General features: G+C 56.0%; 10 protein-coding genes across 10 annotated transcripts; 7 read left to right on the top strand and 3 right to left on the bottom strand.

Moving 5' to 3' along the window:
• Nucleotides 1-642: 642 nt before the first annotated feature.
• IWZ02DRAFT_466888 (cell wall glucanase) lies at nucleotides 643-2,225 on the top strand (the record flags this gene model as incomplete). The annotated part of the gene is made up of 3 exons (XM_066768526.1): nucleotides 643-778; nucleotides 914-1,351; nucleotides 1,429-2,225. 3 exons carry the CDS (start codon nucleotides 643-645, stop codon nucleotides 2,223-2,225), a joined length of 1,371 nt encoding a protein of 456 aa, XP_066626859.1.
• A 1,155-nt stretch (nucleotides 2,226-3,380) lies between these two features.
• Nucleotides 3,381-8,650, bottom strand: IWZ02DRAFT_7239 (uncharacterized protein). The gene is made up of 3 exons (XM_066771121.1): nucleotides 8,222-8,650; nucleotides 5,675-8,096; nucleotides 3,381-5,565 (listed from the first exon to the last, which is right to left on the bottom strand). Exons 1-3 carry the CDS (start codon nucleotides 8,470-8,472, stop codon nucleotides 3,478-3,480), a joined length of 4,761 nt encoding a protein of 1,586 aa, XP_066626858.1. The 5' UTR covers nucleotides 8,473-8,650; the 3' UTR covers nucleotides 3,381-3,477.
• Nucleotides 8,651-9,729: 1,079 nt separating this feature from the next.
• IWZ02DRAFT_369620 (heavy metal tolerance protein precursor) lies at nucleotides 9,730-12,731 on the top strand (the record flags this gene model as incomplete). The annotated part of the gene is made up of 3 exons (XM_066764446.1): nucleotides 9,730-10,155; nucleotides 10,220-11,349; nucleotides 11,399-12,731. The coding sequence occupies 3 exons, from the start codon at nucleotides 9,730-9,732 to the stop codon at nucleotides 12,729-12,731; spliced, it is 2,889 nt and encodes a 962-aa protein (XP_066626857.1).
• Nucleotides 12,732-13,353: 622 nt separating this feature from the next.
• IWZ02DRAFT_7170 (uncharacterized protein) lies at nucleotides 13,354-14,262 on the top strand. Its single transcript, XM_066771118.1, has 2 exons — nucleotides 13,354-13,686; nucleotides 13,754-14,262. Exons 1-2 carry the CDS (start codon nucleotides 13,471-13,473, stop codon nucleotides 14,021-14,023), a joined length of 486 nt encoding a protein of 161 aa, XP_066626856.1. The 5' UTR covers nucleotides 13,354-13,470; the 3' UTR covers nucleotides 14,024-14,262.
• Nucleotides 14,263-14,277: 15 nt separating this feature from the next.
• IWZ02DRAFT_438591 (uncharacterized protein) lies at nucleotides 14,278-15,167 on the bottom strand. Its single transcript, XM_066766735.1, has one exon. The coding sequence runs from the start codon at nucleotides 14,930-14,932 to the stop codon at nucleotides 14,318-14,320; it is 615 nt and encodes a 204-aa protein (XP_066626855.1). The 5' UTR covers nucleotides 14,933-15,167; the 3' UTR covers nucleotides 14,278-14,317.
• A 245-nt stretch (nucleotides 15,168-15,412) lies between these two features.
• Nucleotides 15,413-16,930, top strand: IWZ02DRAFT_7105 (uncharacterized protein). The gene is made up of 3 exons (XM_066771115.1): nucleotides 15,413-16,046; nucleotides 16,106-16,344; nucleotides 16,571-16,930. Exons 1-3 carry the CDS (start codon nucleotides 15,689-15,691, stop codon nucleotides 16,622-16,624), a joined length of 651 nt encoding a protein of 216 aa, XP_066626854.1. The 5' UTR covers nucleotides 15,413-15,688; the 3' UTR covers nucleotides 16,625-16,930.
• Nucleotides 16,931-17,304: 374 nt separating this feature from the next.
• On the top strand, nucleotides 17,305-19,096 carry IWZ02DRAFT_466885 (S-adenosyl-L-methionine-dependent methyltransferase; the record flags this gene model as incomplete). The annotated part of the gene is made up of 6 exons (XM_066768525.1): nucleotides 17,305-17,389; nucleotides 17,684-17,744; nucleotides 18,082-18,224; nucleotides 18,335-18,855; nucleotides 18,928-19,010; nucleotides 19,066-19,096. The coding sequence occupies 6 exons, from the start codon at nucleotides 17,305-17,307 to the stop codon at nucleotides 19,094-19,096; spliced, it is 924 nt and encodes a 307-aa protein (XP_066626853.1).
• A 1,127-nt stretch (nucleotides 19,097-20,223) lies between these two features.
• On the top strand, nucleotides 20,224-21,855 carry IWZ02DRAFT_428950 (uncharacterized protein; the record flags this gene model as incomplete). The annotated part of the gene is made up of 1 exon (XM_066765951.1): nucleotides 20,224-21,855. One exon carries the CDS (start codon nucleotides 20,224-20,226, stop codon nucleotides 21,853-21,855), a length of 1,632 nt encoding a protein of 543 aa, XP_066626852.1.
• A 1,896-nt stretch (nucleotides 21,856-23,751) lies between these two features.
• IWZ02DRAFT_438572 (translation factor pelota) lies at nucleotides 23,752-25,230 on the bottom strand. The gene has a single exon (XM_066766734.1). The coding sequence runs from the start codon at nucleotides 25,137-25,139 to the stop codon at nucleotides 23,925-23,927; it is 1,215 nt and encodes a 404-aa protein (XP_066626851.1). The 5' UTR covers nucleotides 25,140-25,230; the 3' UTR covers nucleotides 23,752-23,924.
• A 475-nt stretch (nucleotides 25,231-25,705) lies between these two features.
• On the top strand, nucleotides 25,706-26,954 carry IWZ02DRAFT_486401 (aspartic peptidase domain-containing protein; the record flags this gene model as incomplete). The annotated part of the gene is made up of 2 exons (XM_066769257.1): nucleotides 25,706-26,885; nucleotides 26,932-26,954. 2 exons carry the CDS (start codon nucleotides 25,706-25,708, stop codon nucleotides 26,952-26,954), a joined length of 1,203 nt encoding a protein of 400 aa, XP_066626850.1.
• Nucleotides 26,955-27,069: the final 115 nt, after the last annotated feature.

Raw genomic sequence — 27,069 nt, 5'->3', positions numbered from 1 at the left:
CGGAGAAGAAGAAGACGGAGAAGAGGCAAGGCGGCTGCAAGGCGGGCCGCGTGAAGAGTGAGAGGAGGACAGACAGACACACAAAGGACAAAGAAGTCGGCTGACAGGCGTCAATCTGCTGTCAAGTGCCTGTCAAAACTATTGGCACCCTACTGGCCGGCCCGCGACTAGGCTCCTTCCAGCCTAGCCCGTCGGTCGCGCTCCAGGGAGCCCCAAGATCCCCCACAAGGAGCTCCTTGCCTATCATCTCATCTCACTCTTGTGTTCTCCGTCACTCTCTCACTCAGCACAGCACAGCACAGCCCTTATTTGCATTCCTTCCTGTCCCCTATCATTCCTCTTTTCTTCACTGTCAATATCCAACATCCTTCGCTTGAGCTTTTGCTCCTTTTCCCTCTCCTCTCCTCTCCCCTCCCTCTCGCTACTTTTCTCCCCTCCGTCTGTCCGTCACCACTGTCGCTTCGGTTCCTCTTCCTCACCAAAAGCCTGCATCAGTCCGTCTGTCGTGTGCGCAGAACCTGCAACTACACCAGCCCGGTTTCTTTGGTACCACGGCCCACTCTGCATTCATTCGTCCAACATCCGCCCACGTAGGCCTGTACCTACACCCTCCAACACCACGACCGTTACTCCCGTCGAGCCATGGTCCGCTCGCTCGCCTCTGCTGCTGCTGCTGCTTCGCTGGCAGCCGCCGCCCTGTTCCTCACCACTGCCTCCGCCTCGGCTCCCACTTGCGGCCCCAACAACCCATGTCCGGCTGACTCGCCCTGCTGCTCCCGTACGCCTTTCCTTCCCATCCCCCTCGTCTCGTACCACCCCGAATCCCAAATCACTCCCTGCTCGTGCCGCGGCCAACACGTGAGGCCCGCCGTGTGACGCTGCGCTAACCATGTATCTTTTTTTCGTCGCGCAGAATACGGACAGTGCGGCGTCGGCGCATACTGCCTCGGCGGCTGCGACCCGCTCTTCTCGCACCAGCTCGACAGCTGCGTGCCCGCGCCCGTCTGCGACGCGTCAAAGTTCAAGATTGACAACCTCAACGGCGTGACCGACATTGCAAAGTACCTGGGCGACGCGAGCACGGCCAATTGGGTGTCGTCGGGCAGCCCGCTCGAGTACAATGGCGGCGTGCTGCTGACGCTGGCGCAGGGCAGCGTCGGCACCCTGCTCGCCAGCACCCACTACGTCTGGTACGGCAAGATTTCGGCCAAGCTGCGCACCAGCCAGGGGGCCGGCGTCGTGACGGCCTTCATCCTTATGAGCGACGTCAAGGATGAGATTGACTTTGAGTTTATCGGGACGACACTGAACCAGGCCCAGAGCAATTACTACTGGCAGGGAGTCTTGGATTGTGCGTACCCACCCACCCCTTGAGAGGACCCCCCTGGTTGGAAACACCCCCTGACTGACTGACTTGGGCGCACGCAGACGAAAACGGCGGCAAACACGACACGTCCAATACCTTTGACAACGAACACGAATACGAAATCGACTGGCAGCCAGACACGCTGACGTGGTCCATCGACGGCAAAGTGGTGCGCACGCTCAAGAAATCCGACACCTGGAACGCGACATCGGGCAGCTTCTCGTACCCACAGACGCCGTCGCGCGTGCAGCTCTCGCTATGGCCGGCAGGCCTCTCATCCAACGGCAAAGGCACCATCGAATGGGCGGGCGGCCTCATCAACTGGAGCGCCGGCTCGCCCGCCATGCAAAACGGCTACTACTACGCCTCCGTCTCGTCCGTCGACGTAACATGCTACGACCCGCCGTCCGGCGCCAACAAAACGGGCGACAAAACGTACGTCTACAACGCGCTGGCCGGCACGAACCAGAGCATCGCCATCACAGACACCAGCGTCGTTCTCGGCTCGCTGCAAGGCACAGGCGAAGACCCGGACAAGGGCAAATCCAAAGCCTCCGGCACCGCCTCGTCACCCTCATCGTCTGCGACCAGCGTCCCCGAGTCCGTCCCCGGCGTCTCGGGCGGCGGCAACAGCGACCCCAATGCCTCGGGCTCGTCGGACCAGGGCGCCGCCGGCGCCGGCAACAGCAGTAATGGTGGCTCCGGCGGCAGCGGCAGCAGTGGGAACGGTTTCTCGCAGGGCGGCGGCGCTAGTGCGTCGGGGAATAATAGTGGTGCGGCGGTTGCAAGACCGGAGGGTTTTGTGGGCGGAAGTGGTTTTGCGCTCGTTGCGTGCGTGGGCGCCATGTTGGTGTTGTGAGGGGAGCGAGCCAGAGTAAGACAGAGCGAGAGCGAAAGCGAGTGTGGGTTTTGTTTTGGATACGCTCATGTCTGTCCGTTTGTTTTGGAGGGTTCTTGGAAAGTAAAGGAAAGGAAAGGAAGGGAGGGAGGGAGGCTGGCATGTCATTCATCATCACTATCATTACGGCCCACCTTTGGATCATCACTGACTTGGCGCCCCCCTTTTCATATCATCATCATCACCACCCTTTCTTCTACATCGTGGGATATTTAATGTTTGGTTTGGATTGGATTGGAGCAGGTTGGGCGGTTTGTTGCTTTGGGACGAGCGAGCGAACGAGCGAGCGCTCTTTCTTCGAGGTCGACCTACGAAGTATATGGAAGATTATCAGCAGGAAGTACGAAAGATTATATATCTATGGATGTACGAGCAGTAGTAGCAACTCTACGACCTCACGACTACCCCGTGCCTCTACTCCTAATTCACTTCAACTCCTATTCATTCCGGTCAAAGTATTTATTTCCCTCCCTTCCCCTCCCTTCCATCCATCTATCTATCTTCAATCAGAAAAGCCATCCTCCTTTTCTCCCTTCTCATCCATCTCCATTTTCCTTATTTCTCGTCCAGTCCATTCCACTCCACTCCACTCCATCTCTCTTCTCTCTCTCTCTTTCTCTCTCTCTCCCATAAACCCCGAGCCAACACCGCGGCCTGAAAAGGGGAGGGTTCGTTCACTGTTACTACCGCTACCACCGCTACTACTGCTGTCACTCACTTCTACTCCTCCTCAATCTAGAAACATACTCACTCGTGCTTCATTGCTAACTGCTACGACGTTTTGCCACTCACCTCACCTACTTCATTTATCCTCCTTATCCTGATCCTCCTCCTCCTCCTCTCTTCTTTGTCGAAAAGGAGGGGATGGGTATAGGGATGGATGATGAGTTCACGTTTGTTGTGTGTGGGGGGACATGTGTGTGTGTGTGTGTAGAACATCACCGTGTTCTCTCCTCTTCGTCTTTTCCACCTTCCCATTTCATGTCTATTCTTCACTTCATTCTCTGCCTGCTGTCGTGATGCTGAGAATGATGTATTTATTCCATGCCATGCCATGCCATGCCATGTCGCGCTGTGCTGTGCTCAACAGCAAACCCTTATTGCTGCTGATTGAATGGGTAGTCTACCAAGTGGTTACATCGACCCACCATCCAAGAACCTATCCAAACCCTAAACCCTCAAACCCCCAAGTAAACCCCCTCATCAATCCATTCTACGTACTCCTCCCCGTAGGTTCTATAACGCGAACCCTCCTCCCACTCTGCCCATCACTGCCGCCACTCCTTGTTTGTCCCTGCTGCTGCTCACCACTCCCTACCCCTGCCGCTGCAACCATGCTGCCTCCACGCCCGCGGCCAAAAAAGCTGACGCCGTGCCTCTCCCTATCCCGCTCACCCTCACGAATGGCGCTGTCATCTCGGCTCTGTCCACGCACCAGCGCCGCCGCAGCCGTCATGCCACCCGCTGCAACCAAGCCTCTCAGACTGCCGCCACGCCGCAGCCCCGACATGGTGGCAGACGGCGGCGGCGGCGCCGCCGCTCCCGATTCAGCAGCAGCAGGAGAGTTAGCCCCACCACCGCCGCCGACAATTGACCCAGCAAACGCCGTAGCCGGCCTTTCGCGCTCGCGCTCGCGCCCGCGCCGCCCGCCCACGATGACGTCCGGAAGGCCACCGCCACCAGGAACAACACCACGCAACGCCGCGCTGCTGCCGCTGCCAACGAGACCGGCAGCGCGGCGCACGGCGTCGCTCTCGCGGACACGCCGGCCGTCGTCGCGTACGCGTCCGCGGTCGGCTTCGGCGCGGCGCTGCTGCAGCGAGGCGACGCGGGATCGGCGTAGGGGCCCGTCGATGCAGTCGCAGAGGCAGCCCGGGGTGGGGCACGTGCCGCCGCCGGAGGAGGAGAGCGAGATGGCAAGGGGTGAGGCGAAGGGAGAGGAGGATGGGGTGGTGGCGCTGGGTTTGGAAGATGCAGGGGTGGTGGGGTTGTTGGATGGTGAGGGGTTAGGAGTGGACGACGAGTCGAGCTCGGCGTGCCATGCACGGAGGCAGGTGGTGTGGGTCGTGTGGCCACATAGCGAACAGGAGGTGTACAGTGTGGGCTGGGGAGAAAGAGGTGACGGGACTGTTGGAGAAGGGAGATGCGCCATGGAAGGGGTGGACACGGGGTCGAGCTGCAGGCCTGGAGCGGCCGAATTCTTCGCGCTGCGCGGAATACTGACGCTCCCTATGCTGTCTTTGCCGCGTTGGTGGCCTTTGCTCTTGCTGCTGCCCCTCTTTCCTTTCTTTTTCTGCTGCGCCAGCGGAACGCCTACTCCTTCCGGCGGCACCGTGCTCCAGCATACTGGGCACGGCGCCTGTCTTCTCTTGCAATTCTCGCAGAGCATCTTATCTGCGGAGTTGTTGATGGGATTCTTGCACTGTTGGCAACGCAGCCCAATTTGGGTATCCTGCAGCGCCTGCTCGTACACGGCAGGATACGTTGGATAAGCCACGCGTCGGAGCCACGCTGATGCATTGAACAGACCCAGTGACAGCAGTTGAGAGTGGTACGTCTGTAGGATGGACTCTGCTTGCAGAGGGTTGATGCCGGACTTGGCCAGTGGAGTCAGCTTGCGGTCGAGGATGACGCGAATGTTGGCCGGAGACATGCTGATGGAGGCCAAGTAGTTGCCATAGTCATTAAGAATTGTGGACGTCAAAGTTTCAGGAAGCGGGTGAGTGTGGGGAAGGAATTCCGTAATCATGAAGAGCATGTGCGAGATGGTCTGCGCGTCGGAGAGAGTGCTGCTGTGGAACTCGACGAGCCAATTGAGCATGTCTATGAGGGTCAGAGGTGCACCGATTTCACTGTCCATGTCTTCATGCTTGACGCAATAGTCGGAGAGCGTAAGCTCATGACTGCCCTCGTCGTCCACGGCAGGAATGGTGATGATTTCTGGCAGACCAGGGGGCTGTAGGAGAAGCTTGGGAGAGGCAACCCCAGCTGGTCCTTCTGGCACAATTGTGCCGCTCGCTTCCATCATGTCAACGTTGCTTACGGAAGTTTCAGAGAAGCTTCCTTGTATGCTGGTAAAGGCATCCGATTCGGAGCTCGAGTGACGCATGAGCTGCTGATTCTGCCTGCGAAGAGTCTCCATGTCGAGAATGACCCTGGTTTGCTCTGAGCCCGAGCCTGTTGCAACGGTACCGGCGGTCGAGGTGGCCGAGGCCAAGGTCGGGCGAGCCCCGGCTCCCGATTCGTATGGCGCGGGACTGACCCCGTTTGCCGGAGCCGAGCCGTCGACAGTACGAGGTCCCTGAAATGTGAAGTCAGCGGTTGGAACGGGCCGCGTGCATGGAGAACATCAGGCCACTGCATGAGGCCTCTATGCGTGAGTGTGACTGGAATCCATGGTCGATACGCACCGTCTGCACGTCAGCGCCAATGGAACTTGAAGACCCCATGTATCCGCCTTGCCCATCGGCGGACGTGGCATTGGCGCCAAAGCTGGACAGGGCTGGGCCGACGCTCTGCTGCTCCCAACGCTCCTGCAAAGATTCTGCATTCTGCGCACGCGACTGGGATCTGATGCTGGCATAAGAGCCTGGAACCGATGGACCACGAGAATCGGTCGACGTAGAGAACATGGCAAAGCTCTCGCCAGAATCATGTCGGTTGAAATCTGGACGCGTGTTCGGCGTCTGCGGACCCATGAGCTCTAGGCTCAGCGGGGTGCGTGGCGGAGCCCTGTAGCCGCCTATCATGGCCGCTCTGTCCTCGAGATCGTTTGTTGCAAAGGACCATGTTTGGAACGACACGCTCCGACGCCGTGCAGGTGCAGCTGTAGCCGATTGTGGCTGATCGTGGCCGCGCTGCTGAGGCGGTGGAGCATCCACCAGAGAAGGCGGCAAAGCCAGAGACTCGCCATGTTCTGGATCTGGCAGGAGGTTAGCATCGCCAGAAGCTGATGATCGAGGTTGAGTGACCGGCCGGGCGATCGGCGTGGGCAGCTGTGAAGAGCTATCATTGTTTTGCGCAACTGTCTCAGTTCCTTGGATGGTCCGCACTGCAGGGTGAAGTAATTGCTCTTGCTCGTCCGTCTTAGCCTTGGATCCGGTGTCATCCGCTACTGGCGGCGGCGGCGGCGGCAGCTTGGGCTGTGTTGCAGGAATGTTCTCTAGTCTGCGCCTGCGATTCGCTTCTGCCCGTTGTTGCACTGCGTCAGATACGATCTGACCAACCATTCTCCATGAGCTCGCCAATCGGTGACTGCCAGCTTTTTGGGCGTATTTTGCGTTGGCCTCGAACGCCTGCTGGAGCTCAGCAAAGCCTTGAATGGTTGGTGGATCATCAATTGCAGCTCGCTTATACTTTTGCGCCATGTACGTGTATAAGGGCACGTTGATTGATCCAGGAGCCACGCCGCGGAGAGCGGCTTGATTAGGAGTCCATGAATACTTTTCATGTCCCGCTAGAGACTCGCTCAGATACATCATCCTGCCTGCATGGTCAGAAGAGGGCGGGGTAGTGCTGATTGACTTTGTAGACCGATTACTGGCTGTGCGGCCGTGGTGTCGCCTGAGTGAGGAACTGAGAAATGAATCGTCGACGCTGTCGTCAGCCGAGTTTCTGAGAAGGCTGTTGTCTGAAAAGTCTTTTCTGCCCTTGTCGTCCACGGTAAAACCTTGAGGCGAATCATAAGCAGCTCCGGAGGTGCGATGGCGGGCTCTCCGCTGTGAAAAGGCGCTGAGATCACCGGTGGACGACAAGGCAAAAGCAGACATGTTTCGCCTGTCAACCACCTTCGGAGCATATCGCACGTCCGACTGGGTAAAGATGCCCTCCCTTCCGACAGTCCAAAGCAGGTCACGAGTGCGCCACAGCAGGTCGGTGGGTGCGGTTTGATAGAGGGATAGTTCTCTGAATGGTAGTGAGGGCCGTCGAAAGTCCCATACGTGGACTACGGGATGATCGCGGTCGTACGCGGTAACCAGGTGGGTGCACTGAAATACTTCTTGGTCTTGGAAAGGCAGTCTCCACCGCGCATGAAAGACGGGATGTGGTGTACGGATCGTCCAGACAGGCTTCTGTCGACGCTGCTCGGAGGAAAAATCCCAAATCCTTACCGTCTTGTCCGCGCCTGCACTGGCCAGGTGCTTGCCATCGGGATGCCAGTCAATCGAGTAGCACGTCTTGTCGTGGGCATTGAGCTTCAATTTGGGTGCACGATTCATGCGCGTGTCCCACCGCTGTATCACTCCATTTTCAGTGCCAAATGCAAACTCGACGCCATCGGTGGGCGACCAGGAGACGTCACGAATGCCCTCGCTCTGTCCGGAGTATCTATCCCGACTGGGACAGGACATTATTTCTTTTTTCATATCACGCAGGTCCCACAGCCGGACGGTCGAGTCTCGGCTGCCAGACAGAAGCAAGTATCCCTGATGGGGATTGAAGGCAAGCTTGTGGACTTGACGGTGGTGCTCGTGCAATTGGGCTAGCTCGACGCCGGTCCGATTGAGGTCGTACAAGACGACCTTGCCGCTGGCGGCGGCCGTTGCAATGTGGGAGCTGTAGTTGCCATGGGACCACTTCACGTCATGGATTTCAAGCGTGTCGCGGTGCCTGGTTGGCGCAGTGGAGCCGGCCGACGTGTGATGCGAGGCGTAGTTGATGATGGCGGCGCGGAGATTGGTCTCTTCGGCGCATTTGGTGTCAGTGATGCGAATTGTCTTGAGAATTTCCTTGCCAGCGAGGACAGCATGTGTCCGGTCGTGATTGATGTGCACTGCAGAAATTTCGAGCCCCGTCTTGTGGCTTGCATCTTGAGACGAGAGGGTGGATAATCTGGCGAAGCGCGGCGAAAAGTCAGCGGGCGCAACAATGGTCATTCCTTGAGGGATAAAAAAAACATGAGGCTGAAGCGGCGCGCAAAGGTAGAAGCAGCCGAATGGAAGCATCACACGACTCACCCGGGAATCCTAGGAGCCAGAGGATTTGCTATTCTAGCGGCATCGGGGCGGCTGGCTTGGGCGCTGGGAGGGCGCGAACCGTAAGAAGTGAAGGATTGGGCGACGAATCTGGTAAAGGCATTTCTGGCAGCAGACCTCTGGGGCGGGAGTGGAGGCGCGGGGGGAGGAGGGGCAGGCACTATTGAGGATGATGATGGATGAGTGCTGCTTGGGGTGTTTGCAGGTGGACGTCGGGGATTGTCGGCCGCCATAGCGGGGAAGGGTCGGAGAGTTCGCGGGCAGGTTAGGTGCCTGCATGGACGGAGCGAGAGTGGTTGAGGATGAGCAACAGCGTGGCCGCATCACGGCGATTGAGAGAGATGGTGGAGCTCAAGTTGGTGATGCTGGTGGCACGAGGCGGTGAGAACAGAAGGGACGCGATGGGAGAGAACAGGAACAGTAAGGCACTCACTGTAGGCGCGTCGCGAGGCCGACAATACGTCACTGTCACTGTCACTGCCGCCAACTGGGAGCAGATGACGGGAACGTGGACGGCTTGGCACGGCACACGGGAAAAAGACTGCGGACTTAAGAGTTGGTGTTGATGTGTGCCAGTCATTGAGCACGGGCAAAGAAGTCAAGGAATTCCCGTCGGAATGGGTATTGCAAAAGGCAGTGGTGTAGCAGCAGTGACCTAAGGCCGGGGAGGTGGGTAATGTTCAGTGTTTACTTAGTCAGCGGGGTGTTTTCTACCAGTAAGGGACCAGTGCAGTGGCGCGGGAGCAACTGGACTGCAGCAGGTGGGACCCACGATGATGCTGCAGCGCAGCGCAGGGGCGACCAGGCACCTCAGGGCATCAGAAGTTGGCTCAGGGCACCTCACTCATGTACACAAAAGCCAGAAACCCAAGGGAAAATATTTAAAACAGAAAAAAAAAAAGAAAGAAAGAAAGAAAGTCAGGACCGCGGGCCGCCCATGCAAGCTGCTAAGGCCTGATGCCGGTGCCAGGGCTCCGGCTGGCGTGGCAATTGACTGACAGAAGTCAAGAAGCCTGAGCCTGAGCCTGAGCCTGAGCCTGACCGACAAACAGTGATGGAGTGGATACGATGCCGCCGCTAAAAATATGACTGGTACTAATTCCTGGGCTGGATTGGGATGGGACATGGAGCTTGTGACAGATGTCTGGAGAACAGAGCAGACGAACAAATGGTCTGGCCTTGTGATATGCATGCGTCCGTCGTGGTGGTGCTGCGCCCGAGTGGGCCCGCCTCTCTAGCCCGACACATCCATGTGCGAGAGCCATTGTCTGTTCGCCCTACTAACCAAACGCCACCCACCGCAACCCACGCTCCACGACCCTCCCCCCAAAAGCACACGACCTTCCCCCCCCCCCCCCCCCCCCCCCCTCCCCCTCCCCCTCCGAATCGCGCTGTTATGCCTGTCTGACCACACCTATTCTTCTTTCTTCGCCATCCCTCCCCTCTTTCTTCCCTTCTCTACCTCCAAACCCGCAATCCTCCCCGCCGAAATGCCGCTACGACCGCCCGATCTCGTCCTCGACTCCCAATCCGACGACTCTTTCTTCAACTATAATATCGCTCGCTCTGCCCTGCTCTACCTCCACTACGCATATCCCATCGTCCTGCTCTTCTTCTTCCTGCTCGTCTTTTGCCTCCGCAGCGTGGCTACATCCTCGAGGCCCGAGCCCTCCAAAGAATCCTCCGACTCGCACATAATAATAACCGGTCCCGGAGGCAAGCCGCTGCCCAAACGGGATGCTCCAAAGAATAAACAAAAGCGGGATCCCAACCAGGACACTCCGCGCGCCCAAAAGCTTCTCTTCGAGTGGCTTTCTGTCCTGGTGGCCGGAACCTTTGCTGCCAATGCAGTCACGGTCATTTTCCACGCCTTGTACAGCCGCAAGGAACATTGGTGGTGCGGCCAGTCTGTCGTGGTACGCAGCATCTCTTCCTCGACTTTTGGCTCCCCTCGGCAATCGACTGACCTGACCTCGCCAGATATATCTCGTCGGCGCATTCTTCGTTTACATACTCCTCCTAATCTCCATCATCGATACCAAACCCGCTCCAAATGAGTCCCACCTCGCCACATGGATCTTTGCCTTGATCCTCGAGGTCGCCATCTGGGGCGCCTCGCTCTCGCTCTACACACATGCACACCGCGAACCCCGCGCCGGTAATGACGGCCGCCGTGGAAGCATGCGCTACAACATGACCGAGTGGGAGGTTGTCGAGGTCGTCCTAGACGTGGCGCGCATTTTGCTGATTGGTGCCTTGATCGGCTTCTACGTCGTCTTCGTAACCTTTCGTCATAGGGGAGCTACCGAAAACGGCACCGTCACTGAATCTGCGCCTCTTTTGGCTGGAAACAATGCTGAGAATGGCAGCGCGAATGGGACCACCCACTACGGATCCATGCCAACCGGTGGCAAGCACAAGCACACTGAAGGCGCACCCGCTGGTTGGAGTAGGCCGGAAAACATCCCATCGAGAAGTTGGTGGGAGTACTTGAGAGGTTACTCGGTTTTCTTCCCCTACCTGTGGCCGTCCAAGGACCGGACCCTGCAAGTCGTGGTCGTGGCCTGCTTTGTGATTGTGGTGCTGCAGCGCGCCGTCAACGTCTTGGTGCCATTGCTCGTGGGTTGGATCACCAACGTGCTCTCGGGCGAAGATGGTCCAGTGCGCATGCCCTGGGCCTACATCATCTTCTATATTCTCTGCCGCATCCTGCAGGGCAGCAATGGCCTCCTCGGCGCCGTTAGATCGACGTTGTGGATCCCCGTCAGCCAATACTCCTACCGAGAGCTTTCTGTCGCCGCCTTTGAGCATGTTCATGGCCTGAGCTTGGATTTCCACCTCGGCAAGAAGACCGGCGAAGTACTCTCGGCTCTTGGCAAGGGTAGCTCGATTAATACGTTTTTGGAGCAGGTGACGTTCCAGGTCGTTCCAATGTTGGTCGATCTTTGCGTGGCCATTGCTTATTTCTTGATCCAATTCGACGCGTATTACGCGCTCGTCGTGGCTGTGGTCACGTTCTGGTATGTCTACCTAACTATACGCATGGCCCAGTGGCGGGCCGAAATCAGGCGCCAGATGGTCAACGCCGATAGAGAGGAAGATGCTGTCAAGTAAGTGCTGTCGTTCGTTCCTCTCCGGACTTCGACTAACGCCAAGAAGGAATGATTCCATGGTTTCGTACGAAACAGTCAAGTATTTCAACGCCGAAGCCTATGAATTCAATCGCTACAGGTCGGCCGTGGACAAGTTTCAAAAGGCCGAGTACAAGGTGCTGTTCTCATTGAACCTCATGAACATTACGCAAAACTTGGTCTTCATGCTCGGTCTCATGGTTGCCTGCTTCCTCGCCGCATACGAAGTGACGACGGGCCAAAGTCAGGTAGGTCACTTCGTATCGCTGCTCACGTACATGGCCCAGCTTCAGCAGCCTCTCAACTTCTTCGGCACGTTCTACCGCATGATTCAATCTGCAATGATCAACTCGGAGCGCATGTTGGAGCTTTTCAAGGAGCAGCCAACTGTGGTTGACAAGCCAGGCGTCAAAGCACTTTCCAGCTGCGAAGGAGACATTCGATTCAAGGATGTGCACTTTTCGTACGACGAACGCAAGCCCGCTCTCCAGGGTCTCGATTTCCACTGCGAACCAGGAACAACCACGGCCTTTGTTGGCGAGTCTGGCGGCGGCAAATCTACCGTATTCCGCCTACTGTTCCGATTTTACAACGTCCAGAGCGGCCGCATCGAAGTGGATGGGCACGACGTCGAGGACGTGAGCATTGATTCGCTGCGGCGGCACATTGGCGTCGTGCCACAAGACACGGTTCTGTTCAACGAGACATTAATGTATAACCTCAAATACGCCAATCCGGACGCGACAGACGAGGACGTTTACGAAGCCTGCCGTGCGGCTAGCATTCATGACAAGATTCTAACTTTTCCCGACGGCTACCAGACCAAGGTCGGCGAGCGCGGCTTGCGTCTGTCTGGCGGTGAGAAGCAGCGCGTCGCCATTGCCCGCACCATCCTGAAAAACCCCCGGATCATCATGCTTGACGAAGCTACCGCAGCCCTGGACACCGAGACTGAGGAGCACATTCAAGATGCGTTGACTACGCTGGGTCAAGGACGAACCATGCTCGTGATTGCGCACCGTCTCAGCACCATCACCCGCGCCGACCAAATTCTAGTGCTGCACGAAGGCCGAGTGGCAGAGCGAGGAACGCACGAGGAGCTGCTAGCGAACAGGGGCCGGTACGCAGGCATGTGGAAGAAGCAAGTGCGGGCGCAACGAGCGGCAGAGGAAGCGCGGGTCCTAAAGGACAAGGCTGAAAGATTGCGGAGAGAATCCAAGGATGGCATGGTGACGGAGGGAGAAGGCAGCGCGAGCCAGAGCGAAGACGAAAAGGAAAAGGCGGCGCGGGCGAATGGGAGCAGAGAGCCGTATCAACCACCGGCGGACGACAAAGGTGAGGGACGGGACGGCGGCAATTAAGGTTGATCCTTCCCCCTCACCGACACACGACTTTATTGATGGCGCGCATCCACATCGACATACCACCACCACGCTTCATGCTAAGAAGATCACGTAAGTAGAGATCCGGCCTGGGAACTGGAGTTATTACTACAAGGGAACTGCGGGGTTTACTGGCGTCTCAACGGTGTCGGCTACGGTCCTCTAATATCGATTTTATCACGAAGGACGAAGCGATGATGGTTGTTCTTGTTTTCTGTCATTGCAGTTCCCTTGTCTCTTTTGGTTGATTCTTTTTTCTTTCTGCGTTCTTGTTGCGGCTGCTGTAATTTTTCCGCTTTTCATTTTTGTCGACATTTTTTCCGGCGAGCTCCTTTTCCGTCCAGGAGTCTGCATTTCCTCGACGTGACTGAAAGCGATTTTGTTGCAAACAAATGAGCGAGTGAGCGCACGAGCGATGGAGCAAGTATGAGCAAGCGATGCACAAGTGCTTGGGAAATGAAGGTGGGGCTGGCAGACGAGACATCTGGAGTCTGCGTACTTGCTGGTCGGACTAAGCTTTCCTTACCAGCTGTGCAGCGAGCGACGGGAGAACGGCGAGCCATTGCGGTTCGATTTCGCCTTTCATTTTTCTCTATTAGTCATCATTGCCCGATCTCTGGAATCCGCCGCTGTAATTGCTGGTATCGAAAGCGTTCTGTACATATAGAGTGGCTATGAGACCATGGCGCGTCACAACACGCGTGAGTAGGACCAAGGGATGGACAAGGGTTTCTTCTTTTTTTCCCTTTTTTTTTTTTTCCTCCCCTTTTCTTCCTTCTTTTCACACTGGCAAAAAAAAAGGGGGGAGCTGGCGTTTTCTGGAATATTCGTCCCTCTCTCACTCTCTCAACGACTACATTTCACAAGTCTCTTCTATTCTCTGTGTCCTTGGTGTAATATGTCAACATCCTGTCAGGGGTGTTCTGGTCGCGTTGTACGTGTCCATCTATTCGCTTGCCTTCGCTTTCTTCCTTGGCTGAAGACTCTTTCCTAAATCACAGCAAACATCTCACATTTCCGGACCACACCAAAACGAAAAGGACTCAAGATCGACGGGAGAAGGGCTAATAAAACGTCTGTGGTACTTTTCCTCTATTCCATTGGCCTCCACCAAATTCGCCCGCGGGCTGGACGGTCGGGACCGCAGCAAATGCAGCGGCAGAAATACATCAGGACTTTCAGTTGCATACATGCTTTTCGGCTGGGAAAATTCAAGGGCCTGCCCGCCCCTGCATCTACAGTGCCGTGTGCGTTCTCAATTGGGTGCGTAGCCGCCGCCGCTCTCTCGATCCCCTTTAGGCGCGCTGGTCGTCAGCAATGATTTCTACCGCCACCCTTTCTTCATTCGTCGCCGTTTGGGAAGCGACGAGGCGATGCGCTGCGTGCTGCAGTCATGGCACACACGGACAGCGCGTGGCGTAGTGCATCATCGAACCAGCCAGGCGCCTTTCCCCGGCTCGGGTACGTACGTGCCTGGCTGGCTGGCCGGCCCCATCCTTCCTTCCCCTCCCTCCGCCCTCCCTCCCTTCCTTCCATCTCGTCTCCCCGAAGCCAAGGCCTGCGTGCTACTGCTGCTTCTGCTGCTGCGTCCTGTGCACACGACGCATGTAGGCATGCTGTGGCCAACCCAAAAACAGAGAAAATGGGTGGTGGTGGTGGTGGTGGTTGGGAGAGTTGTTTGATTGACTGACTAACGGACTGACAGAGTGAGTGTTGTCATCGGATACATTGATGCCTTGTGTCACGTCGCGCGCGCGTGTATGCGCGGCTGGTTGGCTGGTGTGCACGCAGATGGAAAAGGGCAGATGATGATGGACACGTACCGTACTGTACATCTCGACGGGGACGCACGCACGCACGCTGGTCATCTGCGCGCGCGCGCGAATGGGGGCATCTGCCGCCGGTGGTGGTGGTGGTGGTGGTGATAAGGGTGGGCACAAGCCTGATGGCGCGGGGACACGGGATCGAATGGCCAAATACATGTAGGTCGAGAGGTAGGTCGGTCTGATGTGACGCCAGCCGACAACCAGCAGCGAGCACAGACAAGACGGCGGCAGCGGCAACGGCACTGCATGCATGCATGCATGCATGCTTTGATGAGAATCGAGAAAGAGATCAAAACGCGGTGTGGCAGCCGGGGCGCGTGGTGGTGTGTACATGATACAAAACAGCATGTACATTGTATGTATTTACGGCGGTATGCTCCATGTGTGTACCAGAGTACAGAGAGCAAGCGAAGGTGCATGAGCTGGGGGAGGGTCAGCCAAGGTTAAGCCTTGGTGCAGGTCGCCGCGGTGGTGGAAGATGCCGGGTGCCCGGGAAGAGAGGAGGGAGCAGCAGGGCAGCGAGGGAGGGGCAGCGAACAAACCTGCATAGCACGTTGTAGCTCGGAGAATAGTTCAAATGCATCACTTCCGTCATGATTTAAAAAACCAAGAGTCAGCGACAAAGGAAAAAAATAAAGTTGCCAGAACCAATGACATGCATAATGGCAAAACAGAGACAAGAGGCCGATGGTCGTCTTGTTCCCCTCGGCTGGATCGGCCTGAGGTAACCGGGGGCGAGGGCCAGACTCGAACCGAAAGGAAGGCAGAGAGAATGGACACGCTGCTGTCCCGGCGATGCGGTTCGGCTTGCTGGACGGCTCCGACGATCGTCGACCAGTGGCTTGACTCTATATCGAGTTCTTTTGCTGCTGCTTCTTCTTCACCTCCTCCTCCTATGTTCTTCATTCTTGATGTGACATGTCACCGCTCACGGCCTCCGTTGATGGCCATGGTGCGCCGTCGCGCAGGCAATGCCGGTTCTTTTCCTTGCAACGCCGATGGCGGTCCACAGAGCACCGACAGTTGCTGTTGCGGCATGATGCAGCAGCAGCAGCAGCAGCAGCAGAAGCAGAAGCAGGTAGCCAGTGAAACCCTGGCCTGGATGGATGGATGGATGGATGGATGGATGGAGATCGACCTGCACTGATGCTGACCGACTCTCTCACTCTCCATCATTTCAGGCACGTCTGTGCCGGAGGGGGAACAGCCTCCCCGTCTTCCGTCCCGCCGCTCTGCGACACTCTACTTGTCTGCTCCGTTACTCGACTGCGCGTTGACGTTTGCCCGTCACCGCCACTCCACTCACTCCCCGACAAACACCATCGGGAGAAGCAGCACTGCCAACTTGGTTCCTCACACCGTGTCGTCCTCTCTCCTACGTACACCTCCAAGTTGCCGTCTGCCTGCCCCTTCGCTGTGCTGTCCGTCGGAACGCTCCAGCAACATGGACCATGCCAGCGACGAATCGGTGAGGCCCCCGTTTCTTTCCATCGTATGAGACGAAAAAAAATTCACGAGTCCTTTCTTGGCCGTTCCCTGTCTGCTGCACTTCACTGCAGCCAATACTCTCTCGGTTGCGTCGACCCCTACATCCATCATCCCATCTACGCCGCACCCACTGTAACCCCATCCACAACCTACCATGCTTTAGCGAGCTCGACATGGAACGACGTTGCGCCAGTCAGCTGCGACGCAGGCAGGTTGGATTTGACCGACTTTGGATTCGTCGAGGTCGTCACTTGTGTTTTGGTGTGGTAGCTGTTCAGGTGCATCCCCACTGCTGTCCTCCAGTCTGCCATCAATTCCTCCCTGTGGGTGAGCGAAGCAGCGCATCGATCACATCGTCAGCCGCTCCTGCTCACATACCACAACCACCAACCCCACGTTACCTCATCATCGCAAACCATCATCATCTTTCGCAACAAACTGCCTGCCTGAAACCACCCACCAACTACCAACTCTTGATACTAAGACAAACCCCTTCTCAAACAGGTTGCCGACGATCACCACCATGATCATGAGGACAATCGGACTTTTACCTCGTGAGCACATTCCCTTCTCTGTCCTTCTCTTGGGGTTTTCGTTTGGCACACGCGACAACGGTCTTCTTCCCCTTGCATTTCCTTGCTCCTTCCCTCCGTCCATCCATCCATCCCTCCCTCGTTCTCTTGTTTTCTCCACACTGCTTCCCTGTTCCCCGCTTCCCCGCCGCTAGCCTGGTCCCCGTTTGCACGTCACGCTGCACCCTCGAAGTTGGGCATCCCGTACCTTTTTCTCGTTTTTTTTAAGTCTCTGACAAATTCTTTTACTTTATTTCCTCTTGCTATGCACGCCGTATTTCTGTACATGCTGCTGTGCGAAGGTGGGAGAACCTCTTCGCTGGGCATGGCATGGCTCTGGGCAGCAGCCAGCCGACTTGATTGAAAAAAGACCCAATGACGCGCATCATGGCGCAGCAGCCGTTGCAGCAGAGCCGCCGCTTTGGCTGAACTAGGTCTACCTGTCTTCGATTCCTTTTACTTTTCTTTTCTTTTTATTTATACGAGAAAAAAAAAACCAGAAAAAAAGAAAAAACGAAAGTACAAAGGACAGACCGACCTGTCTTCTCCAACTGGAGAATTTCATTGCTCTAGAGTAGTAGGGTTAGACAGGACCGAATGCGAGGGCGGGCAAAGAAAAAGAAAAAAAAGAAAAAAAAAAAAAAAACGACCGGATCCAACCGACTAATGCCGCCAGAGGGTAGGGTCCGCACCGTAGCTTCGAGTATTACGACGTATCGCTATGAGAACGGACGGCGCTATTATGCTTATCGTGAGTAATTTCTTCTCTCTCTGTTTCTCCCTACAACCCTTTCAACATCGTCGTCATCAAGTTCGGCGATGCCGTCCGTCCGTCGACCACGAAGAGCAACACTATCGAAGTCTCGGCCCCACCGTGCTCGGCACCGCGGCGGCGGGGACAAGTGCACGCCCGCGTATGCGTATGCCTCTTTACGACCACGCGTGTCCGCATTCGTAACGACTCGAACGATCGCCTTGCCTATCTTGGAACGTGTGCGTGTGATGATGAGCTGACGAGCGGCGCTGTTGCGGAGCTATCATGTAGGAGACGGAGCTTCCTACTACCAGCCCAACGACGAGCGGCAGGCAGAGGCCGGCAGTATTGAGTAAGTCTTGCCATCTTTTCCTTTCCTCTTCTCGCGACCCCTTCCCTGCTTATCCCCTGTTTGTCTGCCGCTGCACGCGTCGTCGTCGTTGCGGTAGATGGATGGATGGATGGATGGGTGCGTGCGTGCGTGGTCTTGGTCTTTGTATGTGTGTAGCTATATTCGGACCACCCGCCGGCTTCCGCAGCCTGCGAGGGTGCTGTGGCTGTGCATATTGGCGGGTCGATGCGGTGGCGGTAGAGAAGTTCGCTCGCTCGCGACTTACCTACCTTACTAAGCATGCCCGTATGCATGTTGGACTGACTGCCTGGATTCTTTTTCGCTCACGACTCAACAGAAATCACCTGTGGCTGCTGACGCTCAATGATGCCCTGTTCCTGGCGCCGCTGGCCGATCCCCAGCGCGTGCTCGATGTGGGTACGGGCACCGGCCTGTGGGCCATTGACATGGCGGATCGGTATCCAGCGTGCGAAGTCCTCGGTTCGTAAACATTACCTACCTACCTTACCACCTTACCTACCCTCCTCCCTTCCTCTCCGTATTCCCATTACACGCCAATCCACAATACTTACAAAGCCATGCGTAACCAGGAACCGATCTCTCGCCGCCCCCACAAATCCCCTTTGCGCCACCAAACGTGCGCTTCGAAACGGACGACTGCAACTCAGAGTGGACGCACCCAGAAGCCAGCTTCGACCTAATCCACGTGCGAGCGCTGCTAGGCAGCGTGGCCGACTGGCCGCGCTTCTACCGCGAGTGCCGGCGGCACCTACGCCCCCGCGGCGGCTTCATCGAGCAGCTCGAGTTCGGCGTGCACGTCTGCTGCGCCTCGCCGACGGCCGACGCCGAGGTGCTGGACTTGCTGGCCCTGTTCCACCGATGCGTAGCTGAGGCTGGCGAGCGGATGGGGAAGACGATGAGGATTGGGGAGACGATGGTGGGGCTGGTTCGAGAGGCGGGTTTCGTGGATGTGGTGGAGCGCCGATTTCGGTGGCCGATTGGTGCGTGGGGGGAGGATGAGCGGGATAGGGAGATTGGTCGTTGGAATTTGCGCAATTGGGAGGCGGGGATGGAGGGGTGGGTCATGGCGTTGTTGACGCGGGATCTGGGGGTGAGTCTCTGGAGGATGATGGTGATTCACTGTGACCTATTTGTGTGCTAACTGGCCTTTTGCTGTCATCAGTGGTCGTACCAGGAGGTCCAGGATTTCAAGGCCAAGCTGCTGCATGCGTTCAAGTACAAGGATATCAAGGCGTATCATCATGTGTGAGTTTTCCGGCCGAGACTGTTTGATGATGGCTTGCGCTGACGCGACGTTTAGTCATGCTGTGTATGGCCGGAGACCGGATTAAACAGGATGGTATATGTTTCCATGATGGCGTTTGATTACGATAGACTGCGATACCACGGTATTGGGCGTTGGAAATAAATGATCTCTTGTGGTTCCAGCTGCAGGTGTGGGCGACTGCTCCCTCGGCGCAGCTGTGACGGCGGATGACCGCTCCCAGAGAAGGTCTCAAATCTTTCTTTTCTGCACACATTGTGCCACTGATCTTGCCCCATTTAGAATCCGAATACTTCAGTGCTGCAGAAGTGTGTTGCTGTATTGCCGTTCAGATCAGCCTAGTACCACAAAATCTCTAGAACCCTAGACAAAATGAGCATGTTGCCATCACGGCTATTGTCGAGCAAGATTGGCGCGTGAAGTTTGTACCTGACTTTCTGTACCTGAAGCCATGAGTTTCAGCAAGCCAGTATGCTGTACGAAACTTCCACATTCAGCACTTCGGAAGAGCCTCAGAATCAATAAAGCTTCCAAGCTTCCGTCTGACTCGGTAGACCAAAAAAGTCACTCCCCTCCCGCCCAGATCGATTCATGACGGCGTCCCGAGTCAAGCAGTCGTACACGATGCTTGGGTCTCCGATGATGCTTCTTCGCGCCGCCGACAAAGTCTCCCCGGCTGGCGTCGTGACTGATGGCTTTGGTGGCTTTAATTGGCACTCGAGTCTTGTGAGCTGTGTCCACTGCACGCCTATGCGCATGATGGAGCAGAGAGATCGAGATCATGCGGCTCATCCTGGACACGCGGGATGAAGGTCGTAAGAGCGAGGTGGATGGTGGGAGCGAGGGAGCGAATTGGTGGTGTGTGGTCAGGGTACTGTAGCCGGGCGTAGTGGCACAGCTTTTCGGGGAAATTCCCGCCGAGGGTTTCCCGAAGCACGTGCTGACGCGTCTGTTTCCTGGCGCGACTTGTTCTGAGCCGTTAGTTGCCACGCCACCGGGACAATACAACTCAAACACGACTGTTGCAGCCCCAAACCAAACAATTTGTTCGACAGTCTTTCGATCCCGGCAGCACATCGTCCATCGACCTCGCGGAACGGGCTGCTATGGGCATTGCGTCAGGATGAAAGACGCTGACGCCAGCCCGCTACACCCTCGCTCACGTCACCCGCCACCGGCGCGACGGCCGTCGTCATGCCATCCTCCACCAAACAGACCCTGAAGCAAGCCAAAGCCAACTACAAGAAGTACGGACCGCGCGTGTCGGAAAAGGAGCAGCGCCAGCTAGAGCGCGGCATCGAGCTCGAACGCCGCGCAGAGGAGATCAAGGAGCGCGAGCGACGGCGCAAAGATGCGGCAAAGAAGAGGCGCGAGAAGGAGGAGCGGGACAAGGAGACGCGTAGTCGCATGGGCGTAGGGCTTGCAACTCAGCTCGCGGGCTTCAATCACACTCAGAAGCAACTCAAGGGCGCTATGGAGAATTTCCTTGGGCTGGGCAAGAAGCAACAAGCACAACCCGTGTGCGACAGCAATGCCGCGGATGCACCGGCCGAAGCTATGCTCGAGTATGATGGAGTGCTCGACGGCGACGAGGACTACTGGAAATCAAGCCCTCTGGATGCCTCGGTTCACAGTCAGGATGCTCATGGTGGTGGAGAGGATTGTGCTGATCCCTCGCCGCATTCTCCTGACAAGAGCCTGGGAAACCTTGTTCCTCACAGCCCACAGACACGGGCCGGAGAAGCCTCAACGACCATGCAAGGTGTCGCAAACCCAGTGCAGCAGCTGCAAGAAACCCCTTCCAACACACCCCGCGGGCATCAAGATGGTATACAAGGAAACGCTCCCGGAACGAACAGCAGCCAATCAGACATGTGGGATGATTTTCTCGATGATGCGACCATCCTAAGTGCGCTGAAAGGCAGAACACCAACTTCTCAAGCAGCTCGGCGATGCTCACAAGTACCGACGCCAATGCTCCGCGACCCAGCTAGCCCATGTGAACGGGTGCGGTCTGAGTCGGAGCCAGCTCACCTGGATTTCGAGAGAACGGAGCAACACAATGGAAAAATCCACAGCTTGACCAAGGTCGAAGACGATCCATTGGCTGCCATTGACATTGACTGTTTAGACGATCTGTTTCCTAGCAACAGCCAAATTCAGCGCGAACTTACGCCTCCCAGACCGCTCCAATCTGAAAAGCCAGATGACAACTTTATTGAAGATGACTTTGCGGCGGAAGAGCGGCGCGAGATTGAGTTAAGCTCACGAGTTGCCCAGCCAGCCCTGGTTCCCGCGAGCCGCTTTTGTCCGCAACAACAGTCTGGACGTCCCCACGGCGCCCCTCCTTTCCATGTGAAATCGTTGTCGGACACTCGGAGCTTTGACAATGCCAAGCAACTACATCCCACGTCCAAACCAGCTCCACACCCAAGCACACGTACGATGACTCCACGGAGCCGGCCGTCGCCATTAGCAACGTCCAAGAGCGCTGCCAATATTCACAAGACTCCAACCTACAGTCTTGATAACACAATCACCTCTCTTCAGCAAGGAGTACCAAATATATCAGCCACCTTTCCCAACGAGAGAGCCTCGTCGCCGCTCCCACCGGTCAAGAAGCGCTCGGCGCAGCCAGGCGAATCACGGCCGTCGCCCAGCTTAAAGTCGCCTACAGTTGCGACCGCGAGTAAGTCGTGGACGCGTCTAGACCGCGGATCGGCGACGACAACGACGTCGTCGACACCTTCGCGCTTCAGGGATTTTGGCCTCTCGACTCAGATCATTAGTGATGCGCTCGATGACGATGAAGGCCTGTCTCCTTGAGCTCAATTGATCCTTGCACGCTCGCGTATCGCGTGAGCTTGCGCCGCTGGCCACTTTGGCAGAACAACATGGATACGCAGTACTTACCATACATTTTGTACAGTGTATAGCATAGAAGCTATCCATGCTCCCACCACCACGTCTGATAATGCCATGGCCACGAGGAGCATTCGATATGCGATCGTCTACGCCGGCTGCCCCGGGACCGCCCAAATACTACATCACCGAAAAGACATCGCCATCCAAGCCTTCTTGACCACTGCCGTCTTAGTGGAAGTGGTTGTTGGTGTCAAGTACCCATCCACCTCTCCACCGTCTCCATCTTATCCGCCTCGACGCAGCACCGTCGGCGGCGGCGGCGGCGGCGGCGGCTGTCAGCGGACACCCACGCGCAGAAGACTTCCCCACTCCTCTCCGCACACCACTCCAGATACCGTGTGCGATGTCCTCATTTTTCGTCCAGCCCAGTCAATCCCTTTATCCGTCCGTCCGGCACATGCCGTGCACGCGTCGTGTCATGTTGTGTCGTAGCGCAGCGCAGTCTGTCTTGAGCCGGTTGCGTCAATCGCGCCAACCACAAACGCTCGGCGGCTCGTGGACCCAGCGACCTGGAATCTGCTCATTTTCTGCGGAGGGAGATTGGTTGTTGCTGTTGTTGATGGTGGCGGCAGAGTTGTTGGTGTCTTTTTGGCTTGCTGAGGTGGGTGGAGTGTTGAGCGATGGTGGATTGGTTGGGTCGGAGAGGGGCGTTGAGTTGGATGGTAGGTGGAGATGAGCGCGCTTCTTTGCTTGGTTGAAGGCTGTTGCTTTTCTTTCCTGCTTTGTGTTTGTTCGTTTTGGTTTGGAGAGCGTTCATCAGTTTTGGCGTGGCGTTGTGCAGATTTCGATTCTGGGCGATGGGAGAACTGGGAGCACGTCACTACCTACTTACTGCCTCGTCTGGAGTTGTCTTTTCGTGATGACCTCACGAATAATTATTTATTAAAAGGTGCACTATGTTGATGTCGCTACTCACTAGCATTGCTTATTCTGGCAGATCATGAGAGGGAGCATTCGTTCACTGATAAGAATGCCAGGAAACATTCGCTTCATGTCACAGATGAATCTAAGATAGAGAGCATTCATAAACCGCCATAGATGCCGCTAGACAGAGAATTGTCCTTCACCGTCGCAGAAAAACTCGGGAAACACCTCTTGCCTTTGATGCCAACCAACGCAGACCACCACCTAGCCACCGCCCGTCACCAATTAAAAAACGAGAAAAACCACAACCACATTTCTCTCCTCTTCAGCATGGCATGGCGGCCGTCACAGCCGCCTTCGATACTCTAGACTCTAAACGCTCACGCGCCCAACCGACCGCCAAAAATCATTAAAAAGTCAAGCCAACAAGCCAATATTTGTTCCCAGTGCAACTCAATTCCTACGCATAGACTTCGATTGTCTCACTCACTCGAAACCTTGCATACAGGTGCTCAGACAAGCTTGGCGCTGCTGCTGCTGCTGTTGCATTGTCGGAGTTTAGATGTCAGATGTCAGATGTCAGATGCCAGATGCTGCTGGGTAGGTGATGTTTTATGTGCTTGAGCGAGGCGGGTAAGTTTGCGGTTTGGAATATTGCTTGTGTTTCGTGTCGGAGTGAGTGAGTGAGTGAGTGATGTGGCTGCTTGGTTGAAGAGTAATAGGAAACGGGGGAAGGAAGGAAGGAAAGGGCATGATGATCATGATGATCATGATGGTTGAGAGAGGGGCGCGAGCGGTTGAGGTGCTGAGTTGGGAGGCTGTCGAGTTCTTGGTGTGAGAGTTGGGGAGGAAGGGAGGATGAGGGATGTTGCAAAGCGGATGTAAAAGCAGTGGCGCACGCGGGTGGTTGGAGACTGGAGATGAGAAAGAAGCCGCGTCCTTGGCTGTTGGGGTAATGTGTAGGTGTTGTTGGTCGTGCATTTGGCCAAAATAGAAAAGTTTGCGCGTGGCGTGGAATTAGCACTGAACTTCTAAGCCAGCCAGTTCCAGGCACGCTCCTTGGGAGAGAGGATGCGAAAATGCTTTGGGTATATGTCTAAGATCTTTCATAATTGCTGTTGAGCGTCAGCTTTTGCACTCTCTTCGTCGACCTCTTCGTCCAAGTCCTCGAGAGGATAGGTCAGGATGGCTGCAATGTTTCCCAGTCCTTCCAGCCTCTTGCCGCTCTCGTGTGCCGAGCTCAGTACTCTCACTTCGCCACCTTCTTGCTCTCTGACCTTGTCCACCAGAGAGACCCATCTTCGTCTCGTTGCTACATCTTCACTTCGGAAAAGCGCGTTGGAGATGAGCAACACGCCTCCGCCACGGCCAACGGCGCCCTTTTCCACGGCCTTCTCTACTTCCCTCGGTCCGTACCAGGCCCTTCCGTCGTCCTTGCGCATCAGTTCGAAGAATTTGTCCATGAGGGCCGTCTCTCGCGCGTATTTTGTGTTGCTGAGCTTTTCTTGAATGACCTTGCTCTTCAGAACCTCGTTCAAGGCGTGGACTTGGCCACTTGAACTATGCGTGACAATAATGCTCGGCAGCCAGTTTTTTAGCGCTTTGTCCCCCGTCGTCACCGCGTGCTGCTTGATGTACTGCTGGAAGCTCTGCGCAGTAAAGCCGGGCGATGCCAGAAGCAGAGGTCGCGGGTTGTTCAATTCCACTTGTCGCAATAGCGTCGACAGCACAAGCCCGTAGAATTTCTCCATGCCCTTGTCATGGGCGCCGGCACCGCTCTTGCCCTTGGTCGGTATGGGGGTCTGGACGCGCTGCCGTAGGATCGTCTGGTGCTCGGTGATGAGGCAAATGTTGGCTAGGCCCTCTTGCATGACAACTGCCCAAATTTCAGCGCGTTGGCGCGGATCCGTGGCCTCTTGCAGCGCCGCAAGCGCAATGCTGTCCCATCCATCTGCCTTTTCCAGCTTGAATTGTCGGTGAAGTTCGAGGTCAAGAGTATGGCTTTGGCCCAGGCCAACGTATTCGTTCTCTTCGGAAACGACGCCGGCGACGTGCAGCTGCGATGCGCCCGGGTCGAAGTCGGTTTTGGTGACTTGGATCGTCAGGCGCGTGTGGACGCGCTTGGTAGTTGTCGCCCCTTTTCCTTTCATCGCGTCCATGCCACCGGTTGTTTTTGCTACTTTGCGCACTGCTTCTGCGTAGAGCTTATCGCCAGGCCGGATCAGGTTGAAGGCGTGCCACATGTCTTCAGGTTCTTCTGGGAGGAGCGTGGCAGAGCCGGCCCCGGTTCGGCGGTCAATGGTGTTCTTGAGGAGACGCATGGCGGGCGCTGTGGATTGCGAGGAGTGGGAGCCTGAGAGGCGTGACGTGGATGCGCAGACCAAAGTGCAGAAAATGTGTGGGAAACTGCACAATACCTAACAGATGCAATAAGTGACGTTGTTGAGCTTATCGATAGCTTAGCGCCCGACTTGGGGTGCTTAGCTCAGCTTTGGCTCTGCAACCGACGGCACTTCGAACTACAACAACCCAAGGAAGTGCTGACGGATAGACCGTGGGCCAATCCTGAGCCGTGCACCCTCGAATCAAAACACAATGAAGAATATTCACATTCAGTCCCTGCTCCAAGACCATGTGTTTCCCACGATTTGGCAGTGTGCCAGCCCTCTGGCCCCTATTCCAAAGCAGAGGCAGTATTCGGTGCACAGTCGTGCCCGTAGTCCGGAGGATCGTAAAAGATGACCCGTAAGCATGGCCCACAGACGCAGTGGCGGCTCTTGGCCTCAAACGGCTCGTCGCTTCTTGTTACGTGCTCAAAAACAATAAGATAACACCAGCGCCCTCATGTCTTTCCTCCTCTCGTCACATCCTCTTCGTCTTGAATGCCATGCTCAAATTCTTCCACCTTTCTCTGCTGCTCTCATTAGGCGTCCACGCCGCCGTTTTGAGGATACCGACCGAATGGCTCCATGATTCACCGTCTCTAGAAAATTCCCAGAGACCACAACAGCCATGGCTTCAAAATCCATTAAATGCTGGACGCCGGGCGATAGGAAGGCCACATTCCCAGGACTCATTACTAACGCTCGAGCTCAGCATTGGCACTCCCGCGCAGAAAATCCGCATGGTACCCGATCTGACCTCCAACATTTTCATCGTTCCGACGGCCTCGTGTCACGCAAAACCTCGATCAAGGGATCGGAACTGTAAAGACTCGGAAGTTTTTGAAAGCAGCCAGTCTTCAACCTACCTGGGAGGACCCACCATTCCGGAGATACCTTGGAGAGAGACGGCGTACCGAGGACACTTGGCTCGCGATGTCATTAGCTTTGGACCAAATGGCGGCACTTGGAACAAGTCCTTCACTGAAGCCACCCAGGTCCATACAAGGAGCCACTCAACCTCTGCCGGATCTCTTGGTGTGTTTGGTTTAAAGCCTGGTGGCTCATTTGCAGATTCGGTGTCCCTCTTCCAAGGCATGTTGGATGCAGGTCATCTTGACGACAAGATATTTGGCATCGAACTGCCGCAAGGTCACCGATCAGGACAGCTAACGCTTGGCGGGCTGGACCACGGGCTCACATTAGAAGACGTGGATATGATGCCCGCGATTTCATCGAAAACCCTCGGCTGGGCTGTCGAGGCCAAGTATCTCGGACATACTGACTCCGGATTCTCTTTGGTTGTGCAGCTCGAGAACTGCACTGCCGAGCTGGACTTCAACTTCCCAGGCTTTGCTTTCCCTCGACCGTTTTTGCAGAACATTCTCAACGCGCTTGACTCACCTCCGGAACCTGGGTTCACGGCAGACGCGATTACTTTTCCCTGCGAACACAGACAACAACTGCCGACCATCACCATTGGACTGGCTCAGAACGAGTACAAGCTGACCGCATTTGAATATGCTTACGAAATTGAAAATGAAAAGAACGGGCTCAAAATGTGTGCCGTAAGGATCCACTCGGCATCCGCCCCGCCAGCCCGACGAGGCAGCTGTATGATACTGGGACGGCAATTCCTTTCGACGTTCTACAGTGTTTTCGATGTGGAAAACATGAAGGTTGGCTGTAGGTGTCGCGCTCCCGTATTCAGAAACATGCTGACGGTTGGCAGTCATCAAACAAAGCGATTTTTAAGTGTATCGGGCGTTTCAAGGAACTTGGCTGACCGTTGGCCGACAGTGGCGCATGTGAACGGTGTTTAGTGGGTTGGTGGCCCAACAAAGGATCCAAACAGTCGTCGGATTTGCAT

This window comes from Phyllosticta citriasiana, assembly GCF_038021145.1.
Source record: "Phyllosticta citriasiana strain CBS 120426 chromosome Unknown IWZ02scaffold_1, whole genome shotgun sequence".
Classification (NCBI taxonomy): Eukaryota; Fungi; Ascomycota; class Dothideomycetes; order Botryosphaeriales; family Phyllostictaceae; genus Phyllosticta; species Phyllosticta citriasiana.
The sequence above is the reverse complement of the archived record's forward strand: the minus strand, read 5'-3'. Positions and strand labels throughout refer to the sequence as shown.